Source organism: Thrips palmi, unplaced genomic scaffold (assembly GCF_012932325.1).
Source record: "Thrips palmi isolate BJ-2018 unplaced genomic scaffold, TpBJ-2018v1 HiC_scaffold_8, whole genome shotgun sequence".
In the NCBI taxonomy this organism is placed as follows: Eukaryota; Metazoa; Arthropoda; class Insecta; order Thysanoptera; family Thripidae; genus Thrips; species Thrips palmi.
Genome location: NW_023144635.1, coordinates 13,187,999 through 13,215,167, shown reverse-complemented (window position 1 = coordinate 13,215,167; position 27,169 = coordinate 13,187,999). Strand labels below are relative to the sequence as shown.

Here is a 27,169-nt window from a genome sequence, read left to right as displayed (position 1 = left end):
GCCGGCAGTCGGCCGTCTCTGTTTCCAGGAAGTCCTGCTACTACTGCAGCAGCGCGCCCCTGCTGCGGCGCACGGCGGCGGATGAGGGGTGAGGCGCGGGGAAGGAGGAGCGAGTACAGAGCCGAGCCGAGCAGCCGAGGCAGGGTGAAGGAGCCGAGCCGAGGCGGCCGAACCCAGGCCAGGACCACCGTGGCGAGAACAAAAGAAGAGGAGCTGAGCTAGGGCCGCGAACGGCATTCCGAGCGTCTGCACTGTGCGAAAAAACCACAGTGAATCCCGTTAATTTTTTTGCCGGGATGTACTGTAGTTCAGAACACAGGTTTGACTGTGCCTGGCTATACTATTTTACTCCACTCCTGTGGTACAGTACATCCCGTACAAAGTACAGTAGATCCTGTAAAAAAAAGTACAGTATATCCTGTACTCTGAACTACAGTGACAGCTGTACTAATCACTACAGGATTTAGGCTTACTGTGATTTTTTCCCACAGTGTGGTACACTTGGAGAAATAATGATGGTTGTGGCTGTGAATTCTAATGTCACTCTGCACTTTTCATCGAAAGAAGCGGTGTACTATACCGTACCCTGGGATACAGTAGACACTGAGGCTCAAGGTACCGAGTTCACTATACCCTGAGAAACCGCATCCACCTTGGAAACTGTTACTGTTCAGACAGTGCTTTCAGTAAAACTGTAAAATAGAGGCCAAATTTCAAAATCGCGATAGGAACGATTCGATGACGGAAATGAATTCATCTCAATCAGACGAACAATAAATGATAAGCATGTTATGGGTCCAGACTCATAATAAAACGGAAATCGGCGTCCGAAGTCTAAAAGAAGGAGGATTTTGGACTCTGAAACATCCGACTTATCAAATTACGGTCCATAACCCTACCTTTTTAGACTTCTGACGCCTTTTGCTGTTGAATCTCGAGTCTAAGCCCATAACATGCGCATCATTTTTTGTTCGTCTTGTTGAGATGAATTAATATCCGTCATCATATTGTTCCTATCGCGATTTTAAAGTTTACCCTTTATTTTACAGTTATACTGAATGCAGTGTCTGAACAGTTTCCAAGGTACAGTGAACGCCGTTCCTTCAGGCACAGTGTCTTTCCCAGCAACGGGAAAATGCCAAGTTAGTAGTGAATGAGGAAGAAAAGAAGGGACTACTTCAAGAAATTTTGTCAGGTAGTTTAATACCATCCCAGTGCCAGTCCACTCCGCTTCAAAAGCGCAAATATCTCTGTCCTTCTCTTGCTCAGGGCTCTGTTGTTTTTTCAGTGTAAGCTCTGCGTATGATTCTTTTGGGCATCTGTTTTTGTTCATATATAGGGAATGGCTTCTTATTTGCGTAACACGAAACATCCTGAAAGGATCCTGTTCTTGGCATTTGAGTCACACGTTTTGGTTCTGAGTCTCATGACATTTTACGAGTAGCAAGTAGTTTCAAATTTGGCTTTGTTTTCCATCAAGAGTCACTTTAAGGGGAGGTTCTGGTGAAAATCTTGCCATTTTCCAAATGGATCCCACAGTCATAATTTGTTCGGAATATAAAATTTTCCTTCGAGAAGACTAAAATTTAACTTTTGAAGGCACATGCCAGGCTGTAAACCCAGTCGAAGAGTCTTCTTGAGCCTATTTTGGCTGTATCTTAAAAAATCTCCTTGCGCATACTATTTTGTCATAAAAGGTTGACCTTGACATTTTTCACTTCTTCGATTCATTTTTAAAAGATTCGGGCATGCATAGCTCAAAACTTCCATTATATTATTAATTATTAGCTTTTTTAAGCTGAAAAGTCCCAAAAATTTGTCTATTTTGTAGGGTAAACTATACAGTTATCGGCAGGGGTACAGTTATCGTCATCTCGGCGAATAATTGGGTCCTGCTCTGCAAGTACGCGTCCGTTAGTGATGCGGCCAATGCAGGTCGCTAGAGACACCTTTTGGGCATGCAGGACCGAGACAGCATCGCGTTCGATTGAGCATGTCAGCCAACAGAGCCATGTTTCTTGTCAAGTGCAGAAAGAGGTCGCTTCGACCGCCCGTTCTTATCTTCTATGCTAGGAACAGGGGTTCAATCTTTCGTTAAATTCGTGAATGTGGGCCGGAAAAAACTAATCTCTTTTCCAGGTTCCTTCTCCCCATCTATTGAAGAGGGCATACTGTGCTTGGTGCACAGAAATTCCTCTTGCTTGTCCTCATTCGGGGGGTGCCGATAACTGCACCAGAGAAATCACCCCAAACACAGTTATCGTCAGGGTGGCCTCAAACTTCACTGGTGTTTCGGGTGTCGCCCGGGAGTTAATATTCTGATGAATTATGACCATAGGGAGACCCCTGCCAAATTTGAATGAAATCGGACCACTTTTTCCCAGTGATCTACGTGGTTTACGAAATGTCCTCCTCGGCGCTTTGAAAGGTTGTTTTTTTTCGCAGCACATGGTGCTAGTTGTCCGTGAGTCTAAAATGAAGGGCGCAAGAGGCATAACAGAAGAGAGAGGGGGTTCGTGACATGTCAAGGGGTGATATAGAGTGTCTGTGACGACTGTTAGAAATTTTCGTAACTTTCGGTCACGTTTTGCCTTTTTAACAAGGGGTGCCGATAACTGTCATTAAGGGTGCCGATAACTGTATTTTGGCTGCCGATAACTGTGTTTTTGGTAACCTTTTTCTCGGGTTAAATAAGAGCGTCACTAAAAGTTTTTGGTGAAATCTTTGTCAGCCACCTTGTTGTCTACATCCTTCTGAGGTGTCTGGAACAAGTCGCACGGGTCTAAGTGTTATAACCTACCCTAGAGGCCCTTGAAAAGAAAGCGATGCTCTTAAACTGACGGTAACTGTATAGTTTACCCTACTTTTTTGATAAATAATAGTGAAATGCTTGGTTTGGAAGCTTGCGATTAAAAATGCAATTGACATTTTGAGTTGTGAATGCCGGCATCTTTTAAAAATGAATCGAAGAAGTGAAAAATGTCAATGCCAATCTTTTACGACAAAATAGTATGCGCAAGAAGATTTTTGAAGTTATAGCCTAAATGGGAGAAAAAGGCTCTGCGACAGGGTTCAGGGCATAGAATGTGCATCCTCAATGAAAAATTTTAATAAATGCTTGATAAGACATCAAATTTTTAACAAAGTTTCACAGTGGGACCTACTTAGGAGAAAATAGCATTTTCACCAGAACCTCCCCTTAAAAAAAAAATCTTTTTCTATACATGCAATTGTATGAAGCCATCTGCACATGATGTATATATAATCCCTGCATGTCTTGTTTACATTAGTTTTGTGACTTTTAGACATAGTAATCAAATTAAATAGACTTGTATTATTTTATATTTTTTAATAACAGTCTAAAAATCAATATTTGTCACACTCTATGCAGAGGGCCTTTCACAAATACATATTTAGAGAGCAAGGTGGAACTAAAAAGGTGAATATTAAAGGTAGGCAGTGCCGATTTGTGATGTTACTGACTGCTCGTAAAATTGTCACGGCACTGAAAACCAATTCATGAGAAACAAATGTTAATTCACTGACCCTATGGTGTCTGCTGTATTGTAAAAAATAGTCCATGTAGATGAACCACAGTTGCCCCACAGAATCATTCAAAGAATGTGTCATTACGATGGAGAGAAAAGTGTTGTAGAAATTGAAGCCACCTGCACTAAAATCAATAGTTTTCTCAGCACTTTTTCTAACAGTGTATTTCATGCACGCACAGGTTCAGATTGTGATGCTGAGCTGCCCCTTTTTTTCAGCCTGAGGAGGTTCCATGAGGGATCTTCACAGACCACCACAACCTTTCACAAATCTGTGAAGAGAGCCCTCAAATGTGCAGCTGCTGCCAGCACTGATCTCCCAACTCCAAAGCCGCAGACAATCTACCAACTGAAAGCAGTGGCCAAGGGTATGCAAACCAAATTTTTCTCCTTCTTCTGCAATGTTTTTTTTTGTTGTTGTTTTTTTAACAATGTTTAACAGATGTTTGTAATTTTTTTCAGCCAAAAGACAAGAGGAAGTTACATCTGTGTTGGCCACAGTCGAGGCAGCAATTCGGAAAGGGAAGAGTTGTACACCCTCACCACAAGCACAAAGTGATATCGAAATATTTGTGCGTAAGTATAGAAATTACCACCCTTCATTTAAAAGTAAATGGAAATTTTCATGCTTGAAGTCATTTATTTCTATTCTGTTTTTGCAGGAAATCAGATGCAAGACTTGTTCAGTTTACTGGAATCTATGGTGCCGCAAATGGCTAACATGGATTTGGAACATTGGAAGGAGACACTAATGGAGCCTAGGGATGGGCACTATATGCAAGCGCATATTTTGTATAATTTCTAAACTTATTTCAAATGGAAAAATTTTGATATGTTTGGAGTCCGGGTGCATTGCCTGACACATTTATAAATCGCATAATGGTCGCATAATTGGCCATTTACGCATAATGCGCATAATTCACGCATTTTTCTCGCATAATTCACATTTTGAACCCAAAAAGCGCATTTTGCTGTTATAATTGATTCTTGAGATTATTTCTTTTGGTCGGTTATCGTGTTTTTAGAAGTTTTAAAGCAGAAACACAAGTTAAAATTTGAATTTTTCGCGTGGTGCAGGTTGTCAGTGGAGGAGGGTTGGCTGGTTGCGTTCCCACTGATCGAAGTTTTTAATATATTCACAATAAAAAATTTAAACTGTGACCATTTTGGTTTGTTTAAACCCTTTTGATGCATTTTGCCCTCTGTTTCAATTTTTGCCCCTTTTTGCATTTTTTGCAGAAAAGAAGGATTTTTTGCGCATAAAAAGCGCATTTTTGGGCCATTTTAGTCGCATAAGTCCCGCATAATACAACAAAATTTTACCGCATAATGAGGTGTTTTTATTTGCATTAAGTGCCCAAACGGCCTAGGAGGCGCGTGAAGCCATGCGCGAGTAAGGTGCAGGGGTTACTTGTTTTGCTTCGATTGTGAGATCTAGGCCGTTGATTGCAAAACGCTTTGCACAGATCGAAAGAGCACAAAATTTGGGGTGCATTAGGCCTAGTAGACTGCCCGATACTTCCAATTCAACCGAACACAAGGGCGAAATCATTTACACCAACATGGCGCATTCAAGTTTTTTTCCTAAATTTTATGATTTTTGTGTTTTTTGGTGTTTTTACTGCACCTTAATATAAGGTAAGGGAGGAGTTTCGAGAAGGGCAATTAGCCTAATACACCCTAAATCTCAAGCCCTTTCTATCGGTGCAAAGTGTTTTGAAAAACACAGTCTAGTTTTCATAATATCGAACAAGTGCGCAACCTCTGCACTGACGGCGCGAGCATCGCTTCACGCTCTCCCTAGGCCGTTGCCTCTCCTGCCAGAGATTTGTAGAGAAAAGTCCAGAAAACTGTGACACATGCCTGGAAGCAAAGTCAAAGAAAAAGGCGTTTCCGGAAACCGACAAGAAGACGGAAGATGTCCTGGTACATTCAGACATTTGTCAAATCAAGGAAGTGACACCAGAAGGAAACAGGTATTTCATTACTTTTCTCGATGATTATTCTCGTTTTAGTGAGATCAGAATTTTGAAGCACAAATCCGAAGCTATGAAGAGTTTTCAGAAGTACGTAGCCAAGGTTGAAAGATTTCACGAGAAGAAAGTTAAATGTTTGCAGTCAGACAATGGAGAAGAATATGTGAAGAAAGAATTTAATGAATATTTGGAAAAGATTGGTATTGAAAGAAGATTGACTGTACCACATAATCCTGAACAAAATGGAAGAGCAGAAAGACTTAATCAGACATTACTGCAAGTTGCTAGATGTATGTTGATACATGCTGGATTGCCAAAAAGATTTTGGCCAGCTGCAATTACATATGCTAACTATTTGAGGAATAGGGTGAGGTCGCAAGTTGTCGGCAACAAAACTCCCTTTGAACTCTGGTATGGAAGAGAGTTGAAAGAAGAAGATCTAAGTCTGATGAAAGTGTTTGGAAGTGAAGTGTGGGTTAAATGCAAAGAAAAACCAAAAATTAGAGATGAAACTTGTCCCAAAACATTTCTGGACGGAAATGATTTGGGCAAACAAATCTTGTTGTCATTATTGTTTTCATATCCGTTGACAGTAGCTTTTCGTTCCCGACTTTTCTGATCCATAGTCTTCGAACAATAAACAAGACAATAAAGAATATAGGGAAAATAAAAATAGTTGCGGCAGGTTAAGTTACGTACCAAACAGGATTTTTTTCAGGAAAATGGAAGACTGTCCTTCCATCCCCCGACACGGCAAATACATTGCACCCTTTCACACAACACCATTTCTTTTTCACACCCATTTTAGAGAACTACATGGAGAAATAAATTGACTTAACAGAACTAGAAACGGCTTGATGGCCCAAGTGCTGGGTGAATGTGCCGTCTGCTTATGTTTTGAAACGTTCGCCAACATTCAGTCCGCAAAAAGCACCAAAAAGCGGACCGGCCTCGTCTTTAGAGTAATTTGTCGCCGCTAGTTGGCAGTAAGCGCGGCCGACAATGTGACGTCACGAGCTCTGCTAGCGACGGTGCTTTGGTATGGGAGTTGACAGGGGTTGTTTTGGACATTATTTACATATTTTGATGAGTGTGCATGCTTTTTCTTGCTTTGACAAGTCTATAAATGAATATTTTCCTTGCGCGGTACATCTACACTCTTTATTTCCAATAATATAACACCTCAAAGTCGCGAGGTGGAGGGAATCGCAATTGACGATTACGGTGCAGTGTTGTCCGGATTCCGTGGCGAGTGCACGGATTCCGTCGCCTGTGTGCAGAATGGGTTTGCCGTTGGCGGTTTTGGTGCAAAACCGCCCCGGATCTATTTACCTGTCAGTTTCTGCGATTTGGGGCTCTCAGACCACTGCAGATTCTGCCATTTCAATTTACTGTGCGTCATTCAACTCTTCCCCTCCTAAGGGAAGAAAAGTTCAGTCAGCTGGGGAAGAAAAGTACAGGCATTGGGGAAGAAAAGGACACCCTGTAAAAACTTAAACATGACGAACTATTTCAGACGGCAAGGTCTGTTGAAAGCTGTTGAAGGAACTGATGTGGACACCGAGACGGGATCGGCGCGTCGCATCGAGCGTGCACTCGGTGATATTTGCCTCATGGTCGACCCGCAGAATTACCAGTATGTTGAATCTGCGACGATTGCACATGAAGCATGGAAGGCTTTTAACGACAAATTCAAGTCTAAAGGTCACTGCAGGTACGTGTTGCTGATACGGAAATTGTGTCAGGCTAAGTTTGACGATTTTGATGTAGCATGCGTACATTGCTCACATAACCTGTATTGGGCAAGAACTCAAAACCATGAAAGAAGAAGTTGAGGACAAGTATCTTGCCAGGTGTCTTTGTGCCAAGTGACTATGATAGCAACAACGGCAACTATAAGACTGCATGTATGGCAGAAACTCACATGACAGAATGCAAGGTAACCGTGGATTCAATTTTTGTGATTGACAGTAGGGCTAACACCCATCTGACAAAGAAAAGAAAATTGCTAACTGAAGGAGTTCTGGCAGTAAACAGCCAAATAGGTGTGGCCAAGAAAGGGCAGAAACTGCAGGCTAGTGTGATGGGAAGTGTTAAAGCTGAAAGTGTTACGTACTCTAACGAATGTAACATATGTCCCTGACCTGACAAAAAATCTTCTTTCTATTGAAAGTAATTAAAAGTTTGATTAACTATCAATTTCTTATTGTTGCTTGAGTTATGAAGTTGATTTTAGTTGTGACGCGAGTTTTGACTTCTGTATTGTTTTACCCATGATGCTGTGCGTGGGTGGATGCTGGAGCGCGTGGGTGTGAGTCAGAGGCTTGTTAGACGCGTGAGAGAGCTTGAGGTGTGAAGCTGTAGTTTGAGTTTGCGTTTGTGGTGTGTTGAAGAATAAAGGAGTGCCAATAACAACAAATACTACCCATTTACCAGTGTTTCGCCCCATGAAATCGATACTTTCTGTAAATGTTGTAACTCAGAAAGGTGGAATAGTAGTATTCAACAACAAAGAAGTCAAAGTGTTCCATAATGTTGAAACCATTGACGTAGATGGTGTCTTTGTGAATCAACCATACACTTTGGAAGTGTACTGTGACTCTGACCATGGAGGTGATCGTGATGATGAATCATGGAGGTTGTTGTATGACAACAACACAATTACCAACTTCCACTACGCTGTTGTTTGAAAACAAGTTTTCTTGTTTAAAAACGACGAATTTGTTGCTTATTATTTTTGTGACTTAGGCCGTTTTAAAACAATCTTTTGCTGTGTACAAACAGCGCGGACAATCTTAGCGACTACTGCGGGTCGGACTTTACTGGGTCTAAGACTAAATCGACAATAATAACAGGAAATGTAGCGATATACATCGGCAACTTTGGCCCGTCCCGTACATTAACAAATGTGTGAATTTCGCCTTTGTTTAACCCTGACGGATTTGAACCTGAGTCTGGGGTCAAAATCGATGTTATTTTCGTCATCTGCGCCCTCAAAAACATCAGAAACAATGCGAAAACTCGAATAAAAAGAATGTTCAAAATATACCCCACTGGGATTTGAACCCGGGTCCAAACTTGTCCGATTCGCTTGAAACTGGCACCGTTGGTTTTGTCTCGTCGCCCAGATTCCAAAAATACCCCTACATGCCCTGCTAGCTGTATCCGTTGCCGAAATCCTCCTCGACCCCATGTAGACCATGATGCACCTGCAGCAGCGCCCCCGGGGCTCGGATCGGATTTGCTGCCACCGGGCGATTCTTAGGGTCACCCAAGGAGGCTGCATACCAAATTTGGTCAAAATCGGACCACGGGAAGTCCTCGGACGAACGGACGAACGAACGGACGCACAGCACGCGTCATACTATATGCCCGTCCCTCCGTCATTTTTTTTTACAAAAATAAACGGGACGGGCCAAAAATTGATGCTCATAAGGCTGTCTACTGGTTTACAAACATCTGTTAACTACTTTTGGTCATTCAGAAAATCTGCAACATTGCTAAATTACAACACCATTTCTAACACTATTCGTCTGTACATTTTCCGTTCGAAAGTACGGAATTTTTTACAGTGAAGTTACACGTACCAAATTCTGCCAAAAACATTAAAAGTGTACTTCCCTCGGTACTTCCACGTACAACTGAACAATCCTGCTAAATCTCACAGCGCATAAAGAGAAGTAAAGAATCTGAATTTGCAGTTGCTGAAACTGCAGTCTTCTGTCCTCATATCCAAACCCGTCCTAGCCACTATCATCCGGAAGGAAGGCACTAAAAGAATCTGGCCGAGCAAGTGCAGCACACTGATTCTGAGAGTCATTTTCGTCGCTCCGTCTCTCTCGCACCTGTACGGGACGCCCCATGAGTGCGAGAGAGACACAGCGACGAAAAGGACTCTCGGAACCCGTCTGGTGCTGAGTCACGCGGTCCCCACCACTGCCCCCGCGACGGCCCCACCTGGCGAGCCATCGCGTGCCGGCTGCCGGCTCTGCCCTTCCTTCCTCACTTGCAGTGTCCCGCCGGGCAGCACGACGCGAGGAAGCCTGCTGGTCCGTCCGCGACTCACACACTGGTAATTTGACGTGAAGCGACGCGCAGCTGCCGCTGTTTGTGGCAGCTGCAAACTGATTCGGAGAGTCGTTTTCGTCGCTCCGTCCTTCTCGCGCCTATCCGGGACGCCCCATGAGTGCGAGAGAGACAGAGCGATGAATAACGCACTCTCAGAACCTTACAGAGTCCGCATTAGAAAGTATTTGGTTTGCAGCTTGCTAAGAGTTTGGCTTGATTCACGAAATGGTAGCGTGCGATTTTGCAAACTATGTGTTTACAAGAGTTCGTAATACAAGCAGGTTGTTCGTTAATTGCGAAGCACCTGTTCGTTAGTTGTGAACTACTGACTTGCAACACGGATGCGTTCTTTGCCTGCATTGCAAACAAGTCAGATTCTTCGCAAGCTGTTACAGACCCATCGGTTTGCAAGGTTTTAAGAATGCATACTATTTCTTTATTTTAGGGCAGAGTCACGTTCATCTGCACAAAAAACCGTAACGTTTCGTACGAAATTAGTACGTACAAACATTGAGTGTGTGGACAATTTCCCGCTAGCATGTATGTTACGGGAGCTTGTAATACACACGTTTTCACCTGCAATACGAACACACTCCATGGCTATGTAGTTTCTTGAGCAGGAGCTGTGCACAAAATTTTGCATGCGTTTTAATAAGCACAAACTTGTGTGTAACTCACCAGGAAAATGTGCGCTGCCACGCATGAATTCGTGCCTTTCAAGCGCATGCTCAATTTTGTGCGAAAGCTATGCACAAAAAAAAACTACGAAGTAATTAAGTGTGCATTGAACGTCTTGCGAATTTTTGAGAATTTGGCGTTCATTTCACACTAAACGTTATGTGCAATTTTGTACGAGACATCACAGTTTTTTGAGCACACGAAATTTTTGTACAATTTTCGTACGAAAAACTGCACATTTTTCGAAATTTTTGTACAAAATTGTACAATTCTTTTTTTTTTTTCAAATTTCTACGAAAAGTTCGTGTGCACAAAAAACTGTGATGCCTCGTACAAAATTTGTACAAAAACATTTTAGTGTGTTGAAAGAAGGTAATAATTTGACAAGGTGACGTTCATGGCAGTTCCAGGTGCGAACGCCAAACCCCGGTTGTTGCTGCCATGCTGTCGTCGGTGGTAGCCCTGGTGCCGGCGCTGGGCGTCATGGAGGTGCTGATTGCCCTCGTGGTGCTACTCGTCGTGCGACATTACTATCGGTGAGTACATGCGGTGTTTCCGGTTTCGTGATTACGGTGAGAACGAATCTGAGCTCACATTCGCAGAGAGCTTAAAGCATTTCGAAAAACGGTAGAAACGGCTCCTAGGAGCAAAGACACGGGTGATTGCCAGGGAGTGCCTTGGAAAACAAGCAGTGGCGGATCCAGAGTCGGCCCAAGGGGGGGGGGGGGAAGTAGCACTTTTTGCCTATTTACAGCGGCAAATTGGTACTTTTTGCCTACCTTTCAGGCGGCTATCTAGGGGTCAAGGGGGGGGGAGGGGAATTGTCCTTTTGCCCCCACCCCCACCCCCCCACCCCACCCCGGATCCGCGCTTGAAAACAAGGGACCGTTTTCGGCGTGAAGGCCAGCCAACACCGTACTGAAATGATTATTCCTGTGCTAATTTTACAACAAACTCATTCCATGACATCGCGCGTCTAAACGAATGCCCAAGTTTCTCGTTCCTTTGAGCATTATGTGTCACATTCGTTTTTGGATAAGAATAGGCTAATCGGTGCGGCCGATTCACGTGCAAAAGAATGTGACACAATGTTCAAAGAAACGTGACACTTCGTTACATTCGTTTCAGCGCGAACAACATACGAACCACAAATGAACGCGATGCCACGTTCCTGGAAATTCTCATAATGAAAGTGAATGTGTCATTGCTTATAGGACTGCGGGGTTCTGGTCGCGGAAAGGCGTGCCCTCCGCTCCGGGAGTTCCAATCTTCGGAAGCTCCATCCCATTCGTACTTCAAAGTGAATATCGAGGCTACAGTATGCAGCGCTTCTACAAGGACGCTCGAGCCAAGGTAATAGTGCTCACACTTATTCCTTTGTACAAATTTAGTAAGTGCGTGCCCTCACATAACTTTGAGCACGCGTGCCTTCCGTACACGGTAAAAACGGTTCCTGGTTTTCCCAGGAACTCTCTGGAAATCGCCTATGCCTCTGCCATAGGCTTCCTGGGAAAACCAGGTACCGTTTTTGCCGTGTACTTATTTGCACGCAGTTTCGCTCGGAATTGATGCGCTTCTGCGTACCAATTTGTGCGAAAAAGTTCGCATGCTCAAAATTGTGAGAGGCGAAGTACAATTGTACAAGTACAATTAGTAAGTAAGCTGGTGCTGTTTTCGTGCGTCAGAGATGAGCATTTTGAGTTGGTAGGCGTCGAGGCGTACTCGAGGGCCTTAACCGGGCACAGCATACAGACACTACAAACCTAACTGTCAACACACACAAATGCATGCTTGCAAGTACAAGTAAACAATTAGAATTGTCTATGCATAGCATGGAGTTATACGGCGCCAAGCATGCATTTGTAAGTGTGCACTTAGTAGACAGTTAGGTTTGTAGTGGACTTACTGTGATTCTGTTTGAAACTGGCCGAATTCTCAAAATGTCCCGTTTGCCAGGATCAACCGTGCGTTGGGCTATTCATCGGCTCGAGACCCGTTCTGCTGCTAACTGATATGGATCTCATCCGCGCGGTCATGGTGAAGGACTTCTCGCACTTCATGGACCGCGGACTGCCCTACGACCGCCAGGGGGAGCCGCTCACGGCCAACCTGTTCAACCTTGAGGTAAGAGTCCCGAAAGTGGTAAATTTGACCTTCTGGCCTCCTCAAGAACACGTAAAATTTAACAGTTCCCGTTTTTATGGATAGCCTCTAGTAAAGACGTGGAAGATTTCCGCAGGAGTCTTTTGACCGCGTACCACCCGTATCAAAAGAGTCCGGTCGCTGTCAGCCGGTAATCCTCTGAATCGAACGGTCTAGACATTGAGGCCGAAACACCCGGTCGAAGGTGACCGATTCTTTTGGCAACTTGTAAGACCAGGGGCAGCTAATTTACTGTTAACAGTGCACTTTTCGGATTAACGATTTGATTGATCGCTTGCAGGGCGCCGAGTGGCGGTCGCTGCGCCACAAGTTGACGCCCACCTTCACGTCGGGCCGCATGCGCGCCATGTTCCCCCTGGTGAGCGCGTGCGCCGACGAGCTGCAGCACGTCCTGGCCGCCGAGGCCGCCGCGGGCAAGCCCGTCGAGATGTTCGAGCTGCTGGCGCGCTTCACCACGGACGTCATCGGCACCTGCGCCTTCGGCATCCAGGTGAGTGCCACAAAAACCGCTCCCACCGGGCTTTATAGCGCACACACTAAATGTATTTGAACAGTTTCGAACGAGGTCTCACTCAATTTTGAACATGCTGACTTTTTGTACAAATTTGTACGATTAAAAGCAGAATTTTGTGCGATTCTGCGTCCAAATCTGTACGAAAAGCACCTCTGTGCGCACGAGACCACGTACAAAAATTGTACAAAAGAATTAAGTGTGCAGCCATTATTGGAATCAAGTTTAAAATACATGTTTTAGTCCGCAATACAAAAGAAAACCTTGTCCTTGGTGTTCGTAACTTACCCATATTTTCTTCGTTATGTACGCACATCGAATGACTACGTAGTTTTTGTATTTTTTTTTATGCATAAGCTCGAAAGTGTTCGTTAACGCTTCAACGCGTTAACAATTGTAGCGCACGAATTAGTGCGTTTCACGCGCACGCTCTACTTGGTGCAAACGCTATGCACAAAAAAAAACTTCGTGGTAATTCAGGGTGAAGGTACAGCTTGTGTCTCAACGCACACTGTTAAATATAATCGTAAATTTACGACACTTTGTAGAACAATTATGTCGTTTTTGGCCCGTCCCGTTCATTTTTTGTAAAAAAATGACGGAGGGACGGGCATATAGTATGATCCCTGCTGTGCGTCCGTCCGTCCGTCCGTCCGTCCGTCCGTTCGTCCGAGGACTTCCCGTGGTCCGATCTTGACCAAATTTGGTATGCAGCCTCCTTGGGTGACCCTAAGAACCGCCCGGTGGCAGCAAATCCGATCCGAGCCCCGGGGGCGCTGCTGCAGGTGCATCATGGTCTACATGGGGTCGAGGAGGATCTCGGCAACGGATGCAGCTAGGAGGGCATGTAGGGGTATTTTTGGAACCGGGGTGACGAGAAAAAAACAATGGTGCCAGTTTCGAGCGAATCGGAGAAGTTCGGACCCGGGTTCAAATCCCAGCGGGGTATTTTTTGAACATTCTTTTTATTCGAGTTTTTGCATTGTTTCTGATGTTTTTAAGGGTGCTGATGACGAAAATGACATTAATTTTAACCCCAGATTCAGGTTTTAATTCCGTCGGGGTCAAACATAGGTGAAATTCGTACGTTTCTTAATGTACGGGACGGGCCAAAGTTGCCGATGTATATCGCTACTTTTCCTGTTATTAAACGACATATTTTGTTACGACTCAAGTCGTAAATATACGACTCGAGTCGTAAATTTACGACATCTGTCGCTAATTTTGATAGCGAGACGTTCCGTTTTGAAACGAATTAAGTCCTAAATTTACGACTTAATCGTAAGTTTACGAACGATCGTAATTGATTGATGGAATATGTCGTGCAGTTATGACTTCAGTCGTACATTTACGACTCTTGTCGTAAATTTGTGACATGAATCGTAAATAAACGACACAAATCGTAAAAAAAAACGAGCAAAATTGTAACTTTTGACCAACTTTTCGGGGATTTCAGACTCCAAAATATTTAATCGCGATTACGACATTGTCGTAGAAAAACGATTTTTTAGTCGTTCAGTTACGACGAAGTAGTTTGTGAACGATTTCCGTCGCTATCAAAATTAGCGACATTTTCGTCGCTAATTTACGACAAAATTTCTGACAGTGCACTTCACTTCAACTCGGCAGGCCAACGCGCTGAAGGACCCTCAAGCCGAGTTCCGCCTCATGGGCAGGAAGGCCTTCGAGATCCCCAAGATGGCGATGGCGTTCCTGCTGGTGGTGCCCCAGTTGCTTCCTTTCTTCAAGAAGGTTTTCTCAGTCCGTCTCATCAACAAAAAAGTGGCCGACTTCTTCAACGGGTCAGTTCTTTCGTACATTTTATTTTTCAATAATTTCGAAGTTAACAATATTGACACACACTAAAAAGATAAAAATTTCTCTATAACATAGCATGTCTATTTTACACAAAATGGTGTAGATAACATTCTGTAACAGTTTCGATCCAAATGCCCAAAGTTTCACGTTTCTAGTGCCCTTCTGCAAGGGTCTGCAAAGTGTTTTCAATACAGTTTTGAAAGCCGAATTGTCGTTTTCCCGAGATTCATGCCTCAAGTTAATTGTAATTCATACTACTTCAATTTCTGTCCTGCAGTGTATTTCAAGAGACTATACAGCACCGACAGAAGAACAACGTATTGCGTCACGACTTCGTCGATTTGCTGATGCAAATCAAGACTAAGGGCCAGTTGGCAGAGGATGACGGCACCCTCAGAGCGGAAGCCGCAGGTAAAGTGGTGCTGCCTTCGTTTCGTAAAACTGTTCACTGTTACTCAACGAATGTGACGTTATATTCGTTTAAATGTGAATTTGGTCACGTTCGTTTGAACACGGCATTCGTTCGAACTTGAAACGGCTGTAAATAGGGGTCACATTTGTTTGAACGTGACGTTATAGACAAATGCAATACCCCCAAACGAACGTGACAAAATTCACATACTAACCAATAGGATGTCACATTCGTTGAATAACAGTGCAGAGAACACCAAACTGACACACACATACTGAGAATGAATGGGTCACCACCATCTCACTTTAAATTGGTCATGCAACTTCGTTGCACAATTTTGGGTGACGAAACATTTATCACCCGAAATTTGGTAACCGGCGTTAGGTCGCCCAAGTTTGGGTAACGTCGACGATGCCGTGAGGTCCCCGATGGCGTCCTTCCGGGTCCACCGCGATGACAGCCATGTGGCGTTGAGGCCGCGGTGAGACCCGGAGGCCTCAACGCCACATATATTTGGGTGTCCTAAACGGTTGCAAAATTTCGGGTGATGAATATTTCGTCTTCCAAAATTGGGTAACGAAGTTACATCACCCATCTAAAGGGTGATGGTGGTGACCCATTCATTCTCAGTGCATGCAACGGGTAAAATTGGAGCCGGCTAAATAGCCCTTAGTAAATAGTCTATCATGTACAATATATATGGAATAATTAATTAAGCTACTACTCTCTCAGACTCGTATTGACTTTTTATCTCTTGCCAAACACTTTTCTGTGCAAACGTAATATGTACTATTTTCTCTGTAGCTTTGCACGTTTTTGTTCATAAAATATGGTATTCAGTCCATAAAATCTGACTTTTTGTCAATTGCAATTTACTTTTACGATTTCTACATAATCTATTGACAATTTTGACTTAAAAACTATCAAAATTGTGCATAGCTAATGAGAAAATAGTACAACACTGCAGAGCCGCTGGTAAGTTTGCTTGCCTCAAATTTGGCAAGCCGTTTTGAATGCCAAAAATTGGCAAGTTTGGCCTGAAAATACCGCCCAGCTAGCCAAAATTTGGCAAGCTTGTGAAGATTTCCGACCGAAGCTTGCCAAATTTGGCATTCAAAACGGCTTGCCAAATTTGTGGCAAGTAAACTTACCACTGGCTTTGCAGTGAATTTACGTCTGCTCAAAAAACTTTATAAGCAAGGGAATCAAAAGTCCATATGAGGCTGAGAGTGTAAGGCGTCATAGCGTCTAAATCTCCCTCCCGCTGTCCAGGCGGCATCGACGAGGACCTGCTGCCGGCGCAGGCCTTCGTCTTCTTCCTGGCGGGCTTCGAGACGTCCTCCAGTGCGCTGGGCAACCTCATGACGGAGCTGGCGCACAACCCGGACGTGCAGGACAAGGCGCGCGCCGAGGTGGAGCGCGTGCTGGCCAAGCACGGCGGCAAGCTCACCTACGAGGCGCTCGGCGAGCTCACCTACATGGACCGCGTCATCGACGGTAAGCAGGGTTCCGCACTGGAGAGAGAGAGAGAGAGGGAGAGAGGGAGAGAGGTAGAGAGGGAGAGAGGGAGAGAGAGAGGGAGGGAGGGAGAGAGAGAGAGAGAGAGAGAGAGAGAGAGAGAGAGAGAGAGAGAGAGAGGGGGGGGAGACGAAAACGACTCTTGGTATCAGAGCTCAGCTGAGCAGCAAAATTGCCCGAGGAGGCAATAATAGCTCCGGCGCCGCACGCGTTCCAAGAAAAGGCTGTCTGCGTATCGCTGGCACCGGCCGACACCGACGCGGCAATTTGGGCAGCGAGTCAAGGTCACTCGGCCCCAGCACGCTGTCTGGTCCCGGCCCCAGTTCCAGATAAACTTTTCGCACAAACTGGTGCTTGATTTTTTTACACTTCAAAAGTCGTATAGTGAAGATTCTCCTTGCAGCAGACGTTAAAACAAGCCTTTTGGAAATGCCTGCACACTGTATGTTTTTGTACAAATTTTGTACGAGACGTCACAGTTTTTTGTGCACACGAACTTTTCGTACGAATTTGTACAAAATTTTGTACAATTTTGTACAAAAATAGCGCAAAATGTGCAATGTGCAGTACGAAAATTTCGTGTGCACAAAAAACTGTGATGTCTCGTACAAAATTGTACATAACATTTAGTGTGTGCCTTAGATATTTAGACGAATTTCCTCTTTTATAGAGAAAATCTTCACCAAAACTTTCAGCCTTCTCCATACCGGTCAGAACTGGACAAAACGACGGCTCCGAAAATAATACGCGCAACTCAGGCCGCCGCTTACAACTAGAGTAACTGGCGGCCGCGCTGAGAACCCGCGCATCGCTTCCCGGCGGCGTCCGCGCTAGGTTATGTTTGACACGTTATATCTCCTAAACCGTTAGAGTTAGATGGGTAGTGTAAGCGAGCCGATTTTAGTTCTAACTTAGATCTACAATCGGCTCGCTTACACTACCCATCTAACTCTAACGGTTTAGGAGATATAACGTGTCAAACATAACCTAGCGCGGACGCCGCCGGGAAGCGATGCGCGGGTTCTCAGCGCGGCCGCCAGTTACTCTAGTTGTAAGCGGCGGCCTGAGTTGCGCGTATCATTTTCGGAGCCGTCGAAAAGCTGTTGCAACACTCCCACTTTTGCTGAACTTTTCACACGAGCCCAAAACCGTCCGGGCTGGCCTTATTTACCCTTGAAGAAAAATTCTAACCCCGCCAAATCCTGCCTGGACCTGTTCGTTCGTGTCTTGGACCTGGCTCTTCTTAATTCCAGCCATTCCAGAAAGGCTAGGGAAGGTGAAAGAGTGATCATCGGCTGGTCACGTGGATCGCTGACAAGAAAAACGGTCCAAAAGTGGGCAAAAAATTCGAATTTGGGCGATTTTTGCACGTTACAAGCAGAAACGGACCTTAAAACGCAGTCTGACAAAAAAATGACCAGAATCTTTTTTATTTGTCTTAAAAAACTGAACAAAATGACATCTCGGGTTTGAGGATCGGAGGAAAATTGCGGCCTCAGAGCTCAACAGTCTTTTCTTTATACTGAAAACAACGAAATGCTCGCCCCTGGATGGTAGGCAAATTGATTTGCACGCCTATATTTCACGTGATCGGTTTGTTTTGGGATAGGGTAAGATAAAAAAGTGGATAGGGACCCATCTCGGCCGTCCGAAACAAGAAAATTATATCCAAATAGTGAACAATGTGTGTCTTTTTGAGCGAAAATCGCAAGCAGAATACTGAAGACGAAGTCTGACAAAAAAATGGTGGAAATGTAATTTGTTCGCCGTCTAAAACCGAACATTTTGCCGTTTCGTTTTTGAAAATCCGATAAAAACTGTAATTGTTATGACAATTTTGGTGCTTAAAACGGGTTAAAAACCATTTTTGCTTTTGAGCCGGTATTCAAAATCGTCTCAGGACAAAACGCAAAAAATAGGGGTTATTTTTTTTCGGTCTAGAATCGATTTTTGAGCGGAATTGGACAATCGGAAAACCTTCGATTTTTTTTGGGCCACCCTACCGAGCCAACAATTGAGGTACAGTTGGACTGCTAATGCACTTATGTTTCAATGATTTTTGTAAAAATGAAAGGTACTTTATCTTTTTCCCATAAAGAAGAACACCTAAATTTAACTTTGCTTCCCCGCATCGCCCGTGGACCCATTCTCGAGCACTCTTAAAAGCCAACGAAGCTTTTGCTTCATAACGTACAAAGAAAATGAATGCGTTGTACAATTGCTTCGAATTATGAAGAAATGCTTCGTATTAGGAAGGATTTTGCTTCGCAATATACGAAGCATTTCTTCGTAGATTTTACAGTGGCTTCATTTTCTTTTCGTAAAACGAAGCGATTCTTCGGACAGTTTTTACTGTGAGGATGCGCCGGGGGCACTGTAGGGACCTATTCCGCGTGTTCGCCAATTTCGCGAGAGCGCTGCCGCACAGTGGGCCGGAAGACCGGTGGAGGCGGCCAAAACTCTGGACGCGTTTTGAGCTCCAGAGTCGCTAAACAGCACTCGAACCGAGCGTGTGACCCTACCAATGGATTGCTCTTCGAACGAGGAATCCATAGGTGGGGTCACACGTTCTGTTCGAGGCCTGTTCAGCGACTCTGGAGCTCAAAACGCGTCTAGAGTTTTGGCCGCCTCCACCGGTCTTCCGGCCCACTGTGTGCCGCTGCGGTTGCGGCTGGTGTGGCGACACCGCGTGGGCAGCAGCAGCATCGTGTCGTCCCGCCCGTCCGCGGGCAGACAAGGCCAAGGCCGCGCCACGGCGACGCGCGGCACGCTCCGCCTCGCCTCTCGCCCGGCGCCGGCAGGTGCACGAAGTGTTGCCTACCCCGTCGCCTCCCGGCGCTACTCGCTTGACTTGACCACTAGTCCGGGCTGCCTAGTCAGAATGGAACCCGAACCCACAGAAAAAATTCGACTAGTCCGGGCTGCCTAGTCAGAATGGAACCCGAACCCACAGAAAAAATTCGACAAAGCGGGATTTTTGATATGTTGTAGCGCTTGGTTTCCTGAGTCTGCCGCACCTTTCATTTTTGTTCCAAACCCTGTGCGCCATGTCGATACACTGCAAACCTAACTGTCTACTAAGTACACACTTACAAATGCGTGCTTGCAAGTACACACTTACAAACGAATGCTTGGTCAAGTACACACTTACAAATGCATGCTTGCAAGTACACACTTACAAAAGCATGCGTTTGTAAGTGTGTACTTGCAAGCACGCATTTGTAAGTGTGTACTTAGTAGATAGTTAGGTTTGTAGTGTAATTGAACAAAAGGGCGTAAGTGCACGACTGCACGTTTGGGCCCCTGGCGCACTCAATAATTGTGCTAAAGGGTTCGGGTTCTTGACAAAATGTTAGAGGCATTTTGTTTTAAAAGAAGTCCGATCGTGGAAAACGACTGATGACGATTTCCTCCATTCTTTGGCCAATGGTAGTCCACTTCCAAACGCTATGAGTATAGCACGTAAGGTGCAATGCAGCTGAGATATCGCACCATACGTGCAATGCCATAGCCATACACTGTGGCAAAAAGGTACGGAAAATTCTGTTTATTTTTTTGCCAGGATTCTCCGTAGCCCTCTTATCAATAATCTCCGTAGGCTCTTACAGTATTCGCCGTAGGGCCGTACAGTATTCTCCAGGACCGCACAGTCTTCTCCGTAGGACCTGGAAGACTGTATAGTCCTACGGAGAACACTGTCAGGTCGTACGGAGAATACTGTGCGGTCCTACGGAAAATACGGTACGAGGCTACGGAGAATATTGACGAGGGGGCTACGGAGAATTACCACAAGCTGTTTACAGGATTTTCCGTGGCTTTTTGCCACAGTGTATTGCACCTTACGTCCCCAAAATGCCCTATGCTGGGAGCATTCAGGAAGAATTGCGGTAAATGTGAAGACCTGTCACAGATCGGGTAATAAATGTGATAGATGGGTTAGTCAAAGTTTTCGATGCGTAATTTTGAAAAAGGAATCAGATTTTGCCGGTACGGAGACCCTGGGTAAACTCCAAATCTATGTATTTTTGTGAAAACCACCTAAAAATAGCCCATTTTCAACTTCAGAGCTCACCAAGGGTCTTTGTACCGGCAAAATCAGATTCCTTGTCCAAAATTACAACTCTTAAATTTTGACTTACCCATCTATCATACCCGATCTGTGACAGGTCTTCACATTTGCCGCAATTCTGCCTAAAGTAAATACTAGGGTGGGCCGTGAAACACGATTTTTCGATATCGCAAACGTAATAGTGCGCCAAAGTTACTTCATGGCAATACAAACTCAACGCGATCTAGGCCAGGTCTGCTACTTAAAGCTTGACCCTCGCGCATCGACGTTGAAAATTCGAAAATTCGACTTTTACGGGTTTTTCTAAAAACAGCCATAGAAACTGAACCTGATGTCCAAATGATGTTTCCGAGACGGAAATGGAAACGTCTGGTCATGCTTTAAACAGTTACGGCCATCCTGACGTCACCGCACCCGAACCATACCCCGAATCATCTTTTCTAAGGACCCCTTTCCCGTTTTAAGCACACGGGGTACCCCGGGATCCGTTCACACGTTAGGATTTGGACGCCAAAAACACATGTTTTGATAAAAATGCGAACTATCGGTACTCAGGGCACTGTAGGGCACTCGTCTCGTCCGTATGAACTGAAGTGACTAAAAATCGATTACTATAGTAAGGCCCTAACAATGAATGAGTCCAGCTGTAATATCATTTCCCAAAAAACAAACAAAATGACTCAAAAAACAAGCCACCTACATTTCCAAAAGATTGGGCATCAAAAAAAAAGGCATTGGGGGTACAGCTGCTGAGAAATGGAATCTTTTTAGGCTCTTGCCATTCATGATTGGGCATTACATTCCAGAAGACAACAAAAACTGGCAACTCTTCAAGTTGGCGTTGAAAATAAGTGACATTGTTTTATGTTTTAGAGTGACCGATGTGGTACTCGATGAACTAGCAAATCTCATTCATGAGCATCATACCTTGTGGGTCGAACTTTATCCGAACAGTTTTCCTTGCAAATTTCATTATTTAATTCATTACCCCCGGTTATTCAGGGAGTATGGCATCCTGAGGAGACTGGACAACTCGTTTTGAGTCATTTCATCTCTACATAAAGAATATCCTCCTTAACGAGTCGCATTTGATCCGGAAAAAATTGTATCAGCTTTAGGGGAGGGCTCAAAACTGGGTCAAAACGCCAAAATTGGTGTTTTTTTTTTAAGTATTGCCGCCGAACCAGATGAGATATCAAAACGCCTGAGGTCTGAAAAGATGCGGAATTTAATTACCTTTCCAACGAGCTATGAATCATTGTCGCAGCACAAATATTTCCACTTGAATCATTGCATTTTATGCATGTTTCAGATAAGCCTTCAGGGTTTCAATGATGCTCACATAATGGTAAACATGCTTAATGCCATCATCAGGATCATCTTCTCCACTGCTACTTTCGACACCTCCCAGGGAGACTCGACTATCTTCGCCTGCCCGATAGAGACTCGACTATCTCCACGAGCCCGATAGACACTCGACTATCTTCGCGAGCCCGATAGAGACTCGACTATCTCAGTTTTTACACATATTGTCTCATAAATCAATATGAATTCTACTAGTAGTTTTCCTTTTGATGGCACTTATCAGATACATACTAAGAGATGATTGTACTGCGCTCAAATTAATTACTAGAGTGAGAATCCTGTCAAAAAGCGCAATCTGAAAAATAAAGTGAGGTTATGGTCGTTTGTTTTTACGGCAATTACAACCAAACTATAGTTTATTGCGAACAAAAAACTAAAGGAATTTCATCTCCTATATATTTTCAAACTTTGGAGACAACTCCGCGACTACAATCTCCTTGTATTTTGTTTTAATCGAGCTCGTTCTCAATTCTGCGTGTTCTAACTTTTAGCTCAATATTTTTGTGTGTTGTTGTGTACTTACGTGTATAAATCATATGCCGTCGTGTTCGGAAAAGACTGGACTTTGCGATGAATACCTCGGACATTACCACACATGATTATCTAATTGCTCCGAAGAATCTAAAGTTTCCTTTGCTAGCTTTTTGAGGTGCGCCCCGTGGTCGATGAGGACTTCCGGGAGCTACAACATAAGTACCGGGAGGCCCGGCTCAGTGCGGACCACTATGGCTTGCCATGTCCCTGCAAGGGGCCTGTTGATGAAGACCTGACACTCATGGTGAGTGAGGATAATGCAAAATTATGGGAAAGTGTCGGTATCCCAGGTATTCCAGTTTCCTTTAATGACATACTTTCTGTTTGTAGGACATTGATATGGCCTTGAGGCGACGGGGGGTGGGCCTCCTGGCAGTAAGCAGTAAGGTATACAAGGAGAGTAGGCTTGGAAATGAATCCAGATCCTACTATACGATCACCCTCATAAGAGCATATCCTAGGAGAAAGAAATTACCGGACATTAGGAACTGCAAAACAACAATAGCTTTAAAGAAGATTTTAAATGTAAGTACTGTTTATGTCGTGTGTTACTTCTAATGTAATGACTTGCAGTTGAGGGGAAATAACATCATATACATGTTTGTTTGCAGCACCGGATTACTGGAGCAGCAGTCTCCAAGGTTGGTTTCAGCGACCAGGGGCCCCAGTGGCGTGTCATGCGTGGGCAGCCAGAGGACATGGGGAGCCCACTACACAAGAGGACACCCACCAAGGAAGGGTGGGTCTTCTTGGAGAAACATGATGGTGCCAATTTCCACATAGAAATCATGATGAACCGGGTGTCATGCGAGGACTGCCAGCCGGAGATTTTCTAGTTTATACATTCAAAATTTTATTATTATTTTCCTTTAGCCTTAACAATCAATTTTTACCTTCCCTTTCGTCAATTCCAAATTCAAAACTTTATAAAATCCATATATATCAAAATTTAATTCATTATTTTTCTTAGCTTCATTCTGTATCATTTCCAATTTTTCGTTATGTGCCAATTCTTAGTTGTTTTGTATTAATCATGTTGATAGTACTGATACATAATGTTGAATTGTTTTTCATAAATCATGTTCCAACAATTTTCACCTCAAGTTTTGTGATACACCTGATGTCATTTCGATATTTTATTTAGTGTAAATCACACAAATTTTTGTGCACTTTAAACTTTCAACCTTCAATTTTTAGCTTCTTTCTGTATCATTTCTAAGTTTTCATTATGTGCCAATTCTTAGTTTGTTTTGTATTAATCATGTTGATAGTATTGATACATAATGTTGAATTGTTTTTCATTAATCATGTTCCAACAATTTTTACCTCAAGTTTTGTGATACACCTTATGTCATTTCGATATTTTATTTTGTGTAAGTCACATATCGCTGTGATCGCTGTGAAGAGCCAGATCGCTCAGTTTCGTGGCAGTTTTTGAAAAAGTTGTTGGATCTATGGCAGAAGAAGAAAGCAGCCGTTCACTGCGTCGAGATTAAAACAAAGTACGAGGATATGGAAGGCCATAGACGAGAGAGGGGACGCAGACGAGTCAGTGGACCGGAGAAGTCAAGGTGCGGCTCGCAGCACTGAGCCAGGGGTTGCGGCACAGGCCGTGGCGGACACCGTGGCAGTGCCGCCGCCGGATCCCAGCAACCCGCCGCCTCGTCGCGCTTGGTGCCGGCTGCCTCAGAGGCCGGAGCTCGGCGAACCCCGTCTGCCGTCCCACAAAGTGTGGTGGGAGCCGTGAATGAGGGGGCCAGCTCCAGCAGCAAGGCCAGAGACCGGAATCCAGAGACCTTGGCTGAGGCACAGTTGCTCCTCAGCCGATGTCACTGTGAAGAAACTAGTATTCAAAGTGGTGGATCGGGTGGTATTAAAACATTTCCAAAAAGTGAAGGGGCAGCCAGTGTCAAGTGGCAAAGGAGTGACAAGTGGTGGAATGCTGTGAGTGGCGAGGAAATGTTTTCGAATTGGTGGCGACTCAGGTTTGCATGTGGAAGGAAAAGAGTGAACAAAGATTTGGAGCAAGGTGGGGCTGACTCATCAGCAGAAATGCTCTTCACTTCTTCATAAGCCTTGCCAAAATCCTAGATGGCATGGAGCAGTCATCTCGAGTTGCCTCGCATAGACAACTTCTTGAGGCAGTTTTCCATGATGCCGACCTCATGACGAAGTGGGACAATGTGTGCGACGGGAGGCTGCCCCAAGAAGACTCCTTGCGCCTCATGGAGCTCATTTGCAGAGAATTCTGCAACACCCATGCGCGCGGTATTATCAAGAAGAGGATAATAAATTGAACAGGTTTCCACCAGTGCAATTGCGTGCTAAACTGGGCAGTAGTATTTATCCTGTTAATTCAGTCAGCGCCTTTGTCTGCAACACTTGTGGCAAAGATTTCACAAGGCAGTATAATTTGAAAGCTCATTTGGAAAAGGTGCAGCAACAGTGCACATAGTCAACGTCTCAAAAAGCATAATTTTGTTTGTAATATGCCAAATTGTGAGCAAAGTTGACCTCTATGATCATCTTCGGATTTACCACAAAGCTGACCTGAAGCCTCCTCAAACTTACAATTTTCGATCAGTTAAAGAATTTAAGAAGTGGAAATCTCAAATTCAGGACAGCTCCTTGTCATTCTTTTCAATGCAATATAGTCCTCAGGATGGGAGAGTTTAATATTACAGTCAACATGATGGTCAAGTGAACACTCTCATTCCAGGAACGTGACATCACGTTGAAACAAACGTGACAAAATGTCACGTTCGTTCGTTTGAGCATTGTGTCACATTCGTTTGGGTGTGAATTGGCCAAAAATCAGCTTCTTCACATTCAAACGAACGTGACACAATGCTCATACGAACATGACACTTTGTCACGTTCGTTTCAACGTGATGTCACGTTCCTGGAATGAGAGTGAAGACGCACACAAAAGGGGATGAACCTGTGCGGCTGGGTATGAAGGCAGAGTGACATAGCACCTGCTTCAGAACAATCAATGACCACAAGTATCAGTTACTTTGAAAGAAACTGAAACGAGAAAAGGTCGGGTCGCCTTACAAAACGCGGAGCGCGAATCCAGAAAACCACAAAGAAAAATGCATTTTTAAGAATATTTTTTGCGGCGATAAGGGGTCTCTCTCTAGTTTCAGGCAGTTTAGACTCCTGTGTCAAGTCAGAACAGAGCGATGTGACTCTAACATGAAGCTGTATGCAGGGATTGTCAAAAACACGGCGCTTAGCTCCCGGCTGGAGGACGCCATTGATTTTGTGGCACAAGATGCACTTTATCACAATGAGTGCTATCTAGAGCTAAAATCCCAAGCTCAGCGTAAACTATCAAAGAAAGATGAATCTGAAAACAGTAGAAACAAGAACAATGGCCCTCTCAAAAATAATTTCTGATCTGTGTCAGGCCAAAATGACTGTAGACTTATCAACGCCACCCGTATTCTACATGTCTGAAATTAAAAAATGTACACAAAGTATACGGCTGGTTTGGGTGACTGCCATTCTACTCGCCTCCGTAAAGGCTCGTCTGCAATGAGGGTAGTAGGGAGTAAGAGTACGGAGTAAGGCTATTGGTTCCGGTTGAAAGGCACTGGCGTAAGAAATGATATAAGTCCCTCTCCTACGCCTACTCCAACCCCTACCACGCTGATTTCGCGCGAAACGAACAAAGAAATAGAGCGCGCTTCTGCTTGCTTGCGTCGTCCGTCGTGTCGTCGAGTACTTTGTGGTTTTGTTGATTTCCTCTTTTTTTTTTTAAGAAAATGAATGCTCATGAACAAATTTGGGAAGAAGAAGAGCAGGTGGAGGTAGTAGGGGAAGGAGAGGATTCGGAGGAGAGTATTCTTCAATTAAAATGTCTCATAGCTTCAGTGAAAACCAACCCGGCATTGCATGCCAAAAACAAAAAGGAGTAATTACGCCGGCAAAAATTTCAACAAAAATCTGGCGTGGGAGAGCATTGGCGCTGCTCAGACGCCTCCTAGGACTGGTAGGTTTCTCAGACAAATGAATGCATGAATGAATTAAGGTCATATATTCAATGGTCGAGAGGTTATGCACCCTCTTTGTTGCAGCTGAAGAGGCGGAGAAAGCCTGGTACAGGTTGAGACAGAAGTTTGGGAAGTAGTGGTGGCGCCACAAGACTAGCGTCACTGGGCGAAGCGGGGCAGCAGCAGGGCCTCAGTACAGGTCATCGTGGCCTCTGTGCGGGGACCTGCTGTTCCTGGCGGACCATATGTCCCCCCGAAGGTAAGTACTTAAAAATGGAGAAATGATGTCATCGATTGCAGCTTTTGATTGATGTAACTTAATTCTTGATGCTCTCTTTCAGAACTGTCAGCAACTACAAACGGGCCTCCTCAAGCAGCAGCTCAATGAGCCAGGCGCCAATAATTTCTTGGTCAACGGAGCTGACACTGCCCCAAACTGAAGGTATTGAATTGATTAACTCTTAAATGATTTGCTTTTCCACAACATCGCACTCGTGATTTTTAAAGGTTT

General features: G+C 44.4%; 3 protein-coding genes across 5 annotated transcripts in view; all 3 read left to right on the top strand.

Moving 5' to 3' along the window:
- The first annotated feature begins 3,621 nt into the window (after positions 1–3,621).
- Positions 3,622–4,659, top strand: LOC117653269. Its single transcript, XM_034398839.1, has 3 exons — positions 3,622–3,916; positions 4,011–4,124; positions 4,211–4,659. Exons 1-3 carry the CDS (start codon positions 3,622–3,624, stop codon positions 4,351–4,353), a joined length of 552 nt encoding a protein of 183 aa, XP_034254730.1. The 3' UTR covers positions 4,354–4,659.
- A 4,872-nt stretch (positions 4,660–9,531) lies between these two features.
- The window catches only part of LOC117652972 (cytochrome P450 6a2-like), a 221,462-nt gene continuing 203,824 nt past the window's right edge, over positions 9,532–27,169 (top strand). For 2 of the 3 annotated variants that reach the window (XR_004588199.1, XM_034398246.1), the window contains exons 1-8: positions 9,532–9,596; positions 10,675–10,806; positions 11,485–11,623; positions 12,227–12,394; positions 12,714–12,923; positions 14,574–14,746; positions 15,040–15,173; positions 16,447–16,671. Coding sequence is in view for 2 of the 3 variants with exons in the window: in XM_034398246.1 (XP_034254137.1) it covers positions 10,712–10,806; positions 11,485–11,623; positions 12,227–12,394; positions 12,714–12,923; positions 14,574–14,746; positions 15,040–15,173; positions 16,447–16,671 (1,144 nt within the window). In the remaining variant the exon portion in view is untranslated. The remainder of the gene's footprint in view (positions 9,597–10,674; positions 10,807–11,484; positions 11,624–12,226; positions 12,395–12,713; positions 12,924–14,573; positions 14,747–15,039; positions 15,174–16,446; positions 16,672–27,169) is intronic. The other variant, XM_034398248.1, reaches the window with a different exon arrangement.
- LOC117652977 lies at positions 22,982–23,986 on the top strand. Its single transcript, XM_034398253.1, has 2 exons — positions 22,982–23,185; positions 23,272–23,986. Exons 1-2 carry the CDS (start codon positions 23,000–23,002, stop codon positions 23,494–23,496), a joined length of 411 nt encoding a protein of 136 aa, XP_034254144.1. The 5' UTR covers positions 22,982–22,999; the 3' UTR covers positions 23,497–23,986.

What these genes read in the sequence shown, in the direction of transcription:
- LOC117652977 (XM_034398253.1), top strand. Translation starts at nt 23,000, where the DNA reads ATGGCCTTGAGGCGACGGGGGGTGGGCCTCCTGGCAGTAAGCAGTAAG. An exon ending in CTTTAAAGAAGATTTTAAAT is followed by an intron (nt 23,186 to 23,271) that starts GTAAGTACTGTT and finishes GTTTGTTTGCAG; the next exon opens with CACCGGATTACTGGAGCAGC.
- LOC117653269 (XM_034398839.1), top strand. Translation starts at nt 3,622, where the DNA reads ATGTGTCATTACGATGGAGAGAAAAGTGTTGTAGAAATTGAAGCCACC. An exon ending in ACTGAAAGCAGTGGCCAAGG is followed by an intron (nt 3,917 to 4,010) that starts GTATGCAAACCA and finishes AATTTTTTTCAG; the next exon opens with CCAAAAGACAAGAGGAAGTT. An exon ending in TGATATCGAAATATTTGTGC is followed by an intron (nt 4,125 to 4,210) that starts GTAAGTATAGAA and finishes CTGTTTTTGCAG; the next exon opens with GAAATCAGATGCAAGACTTG.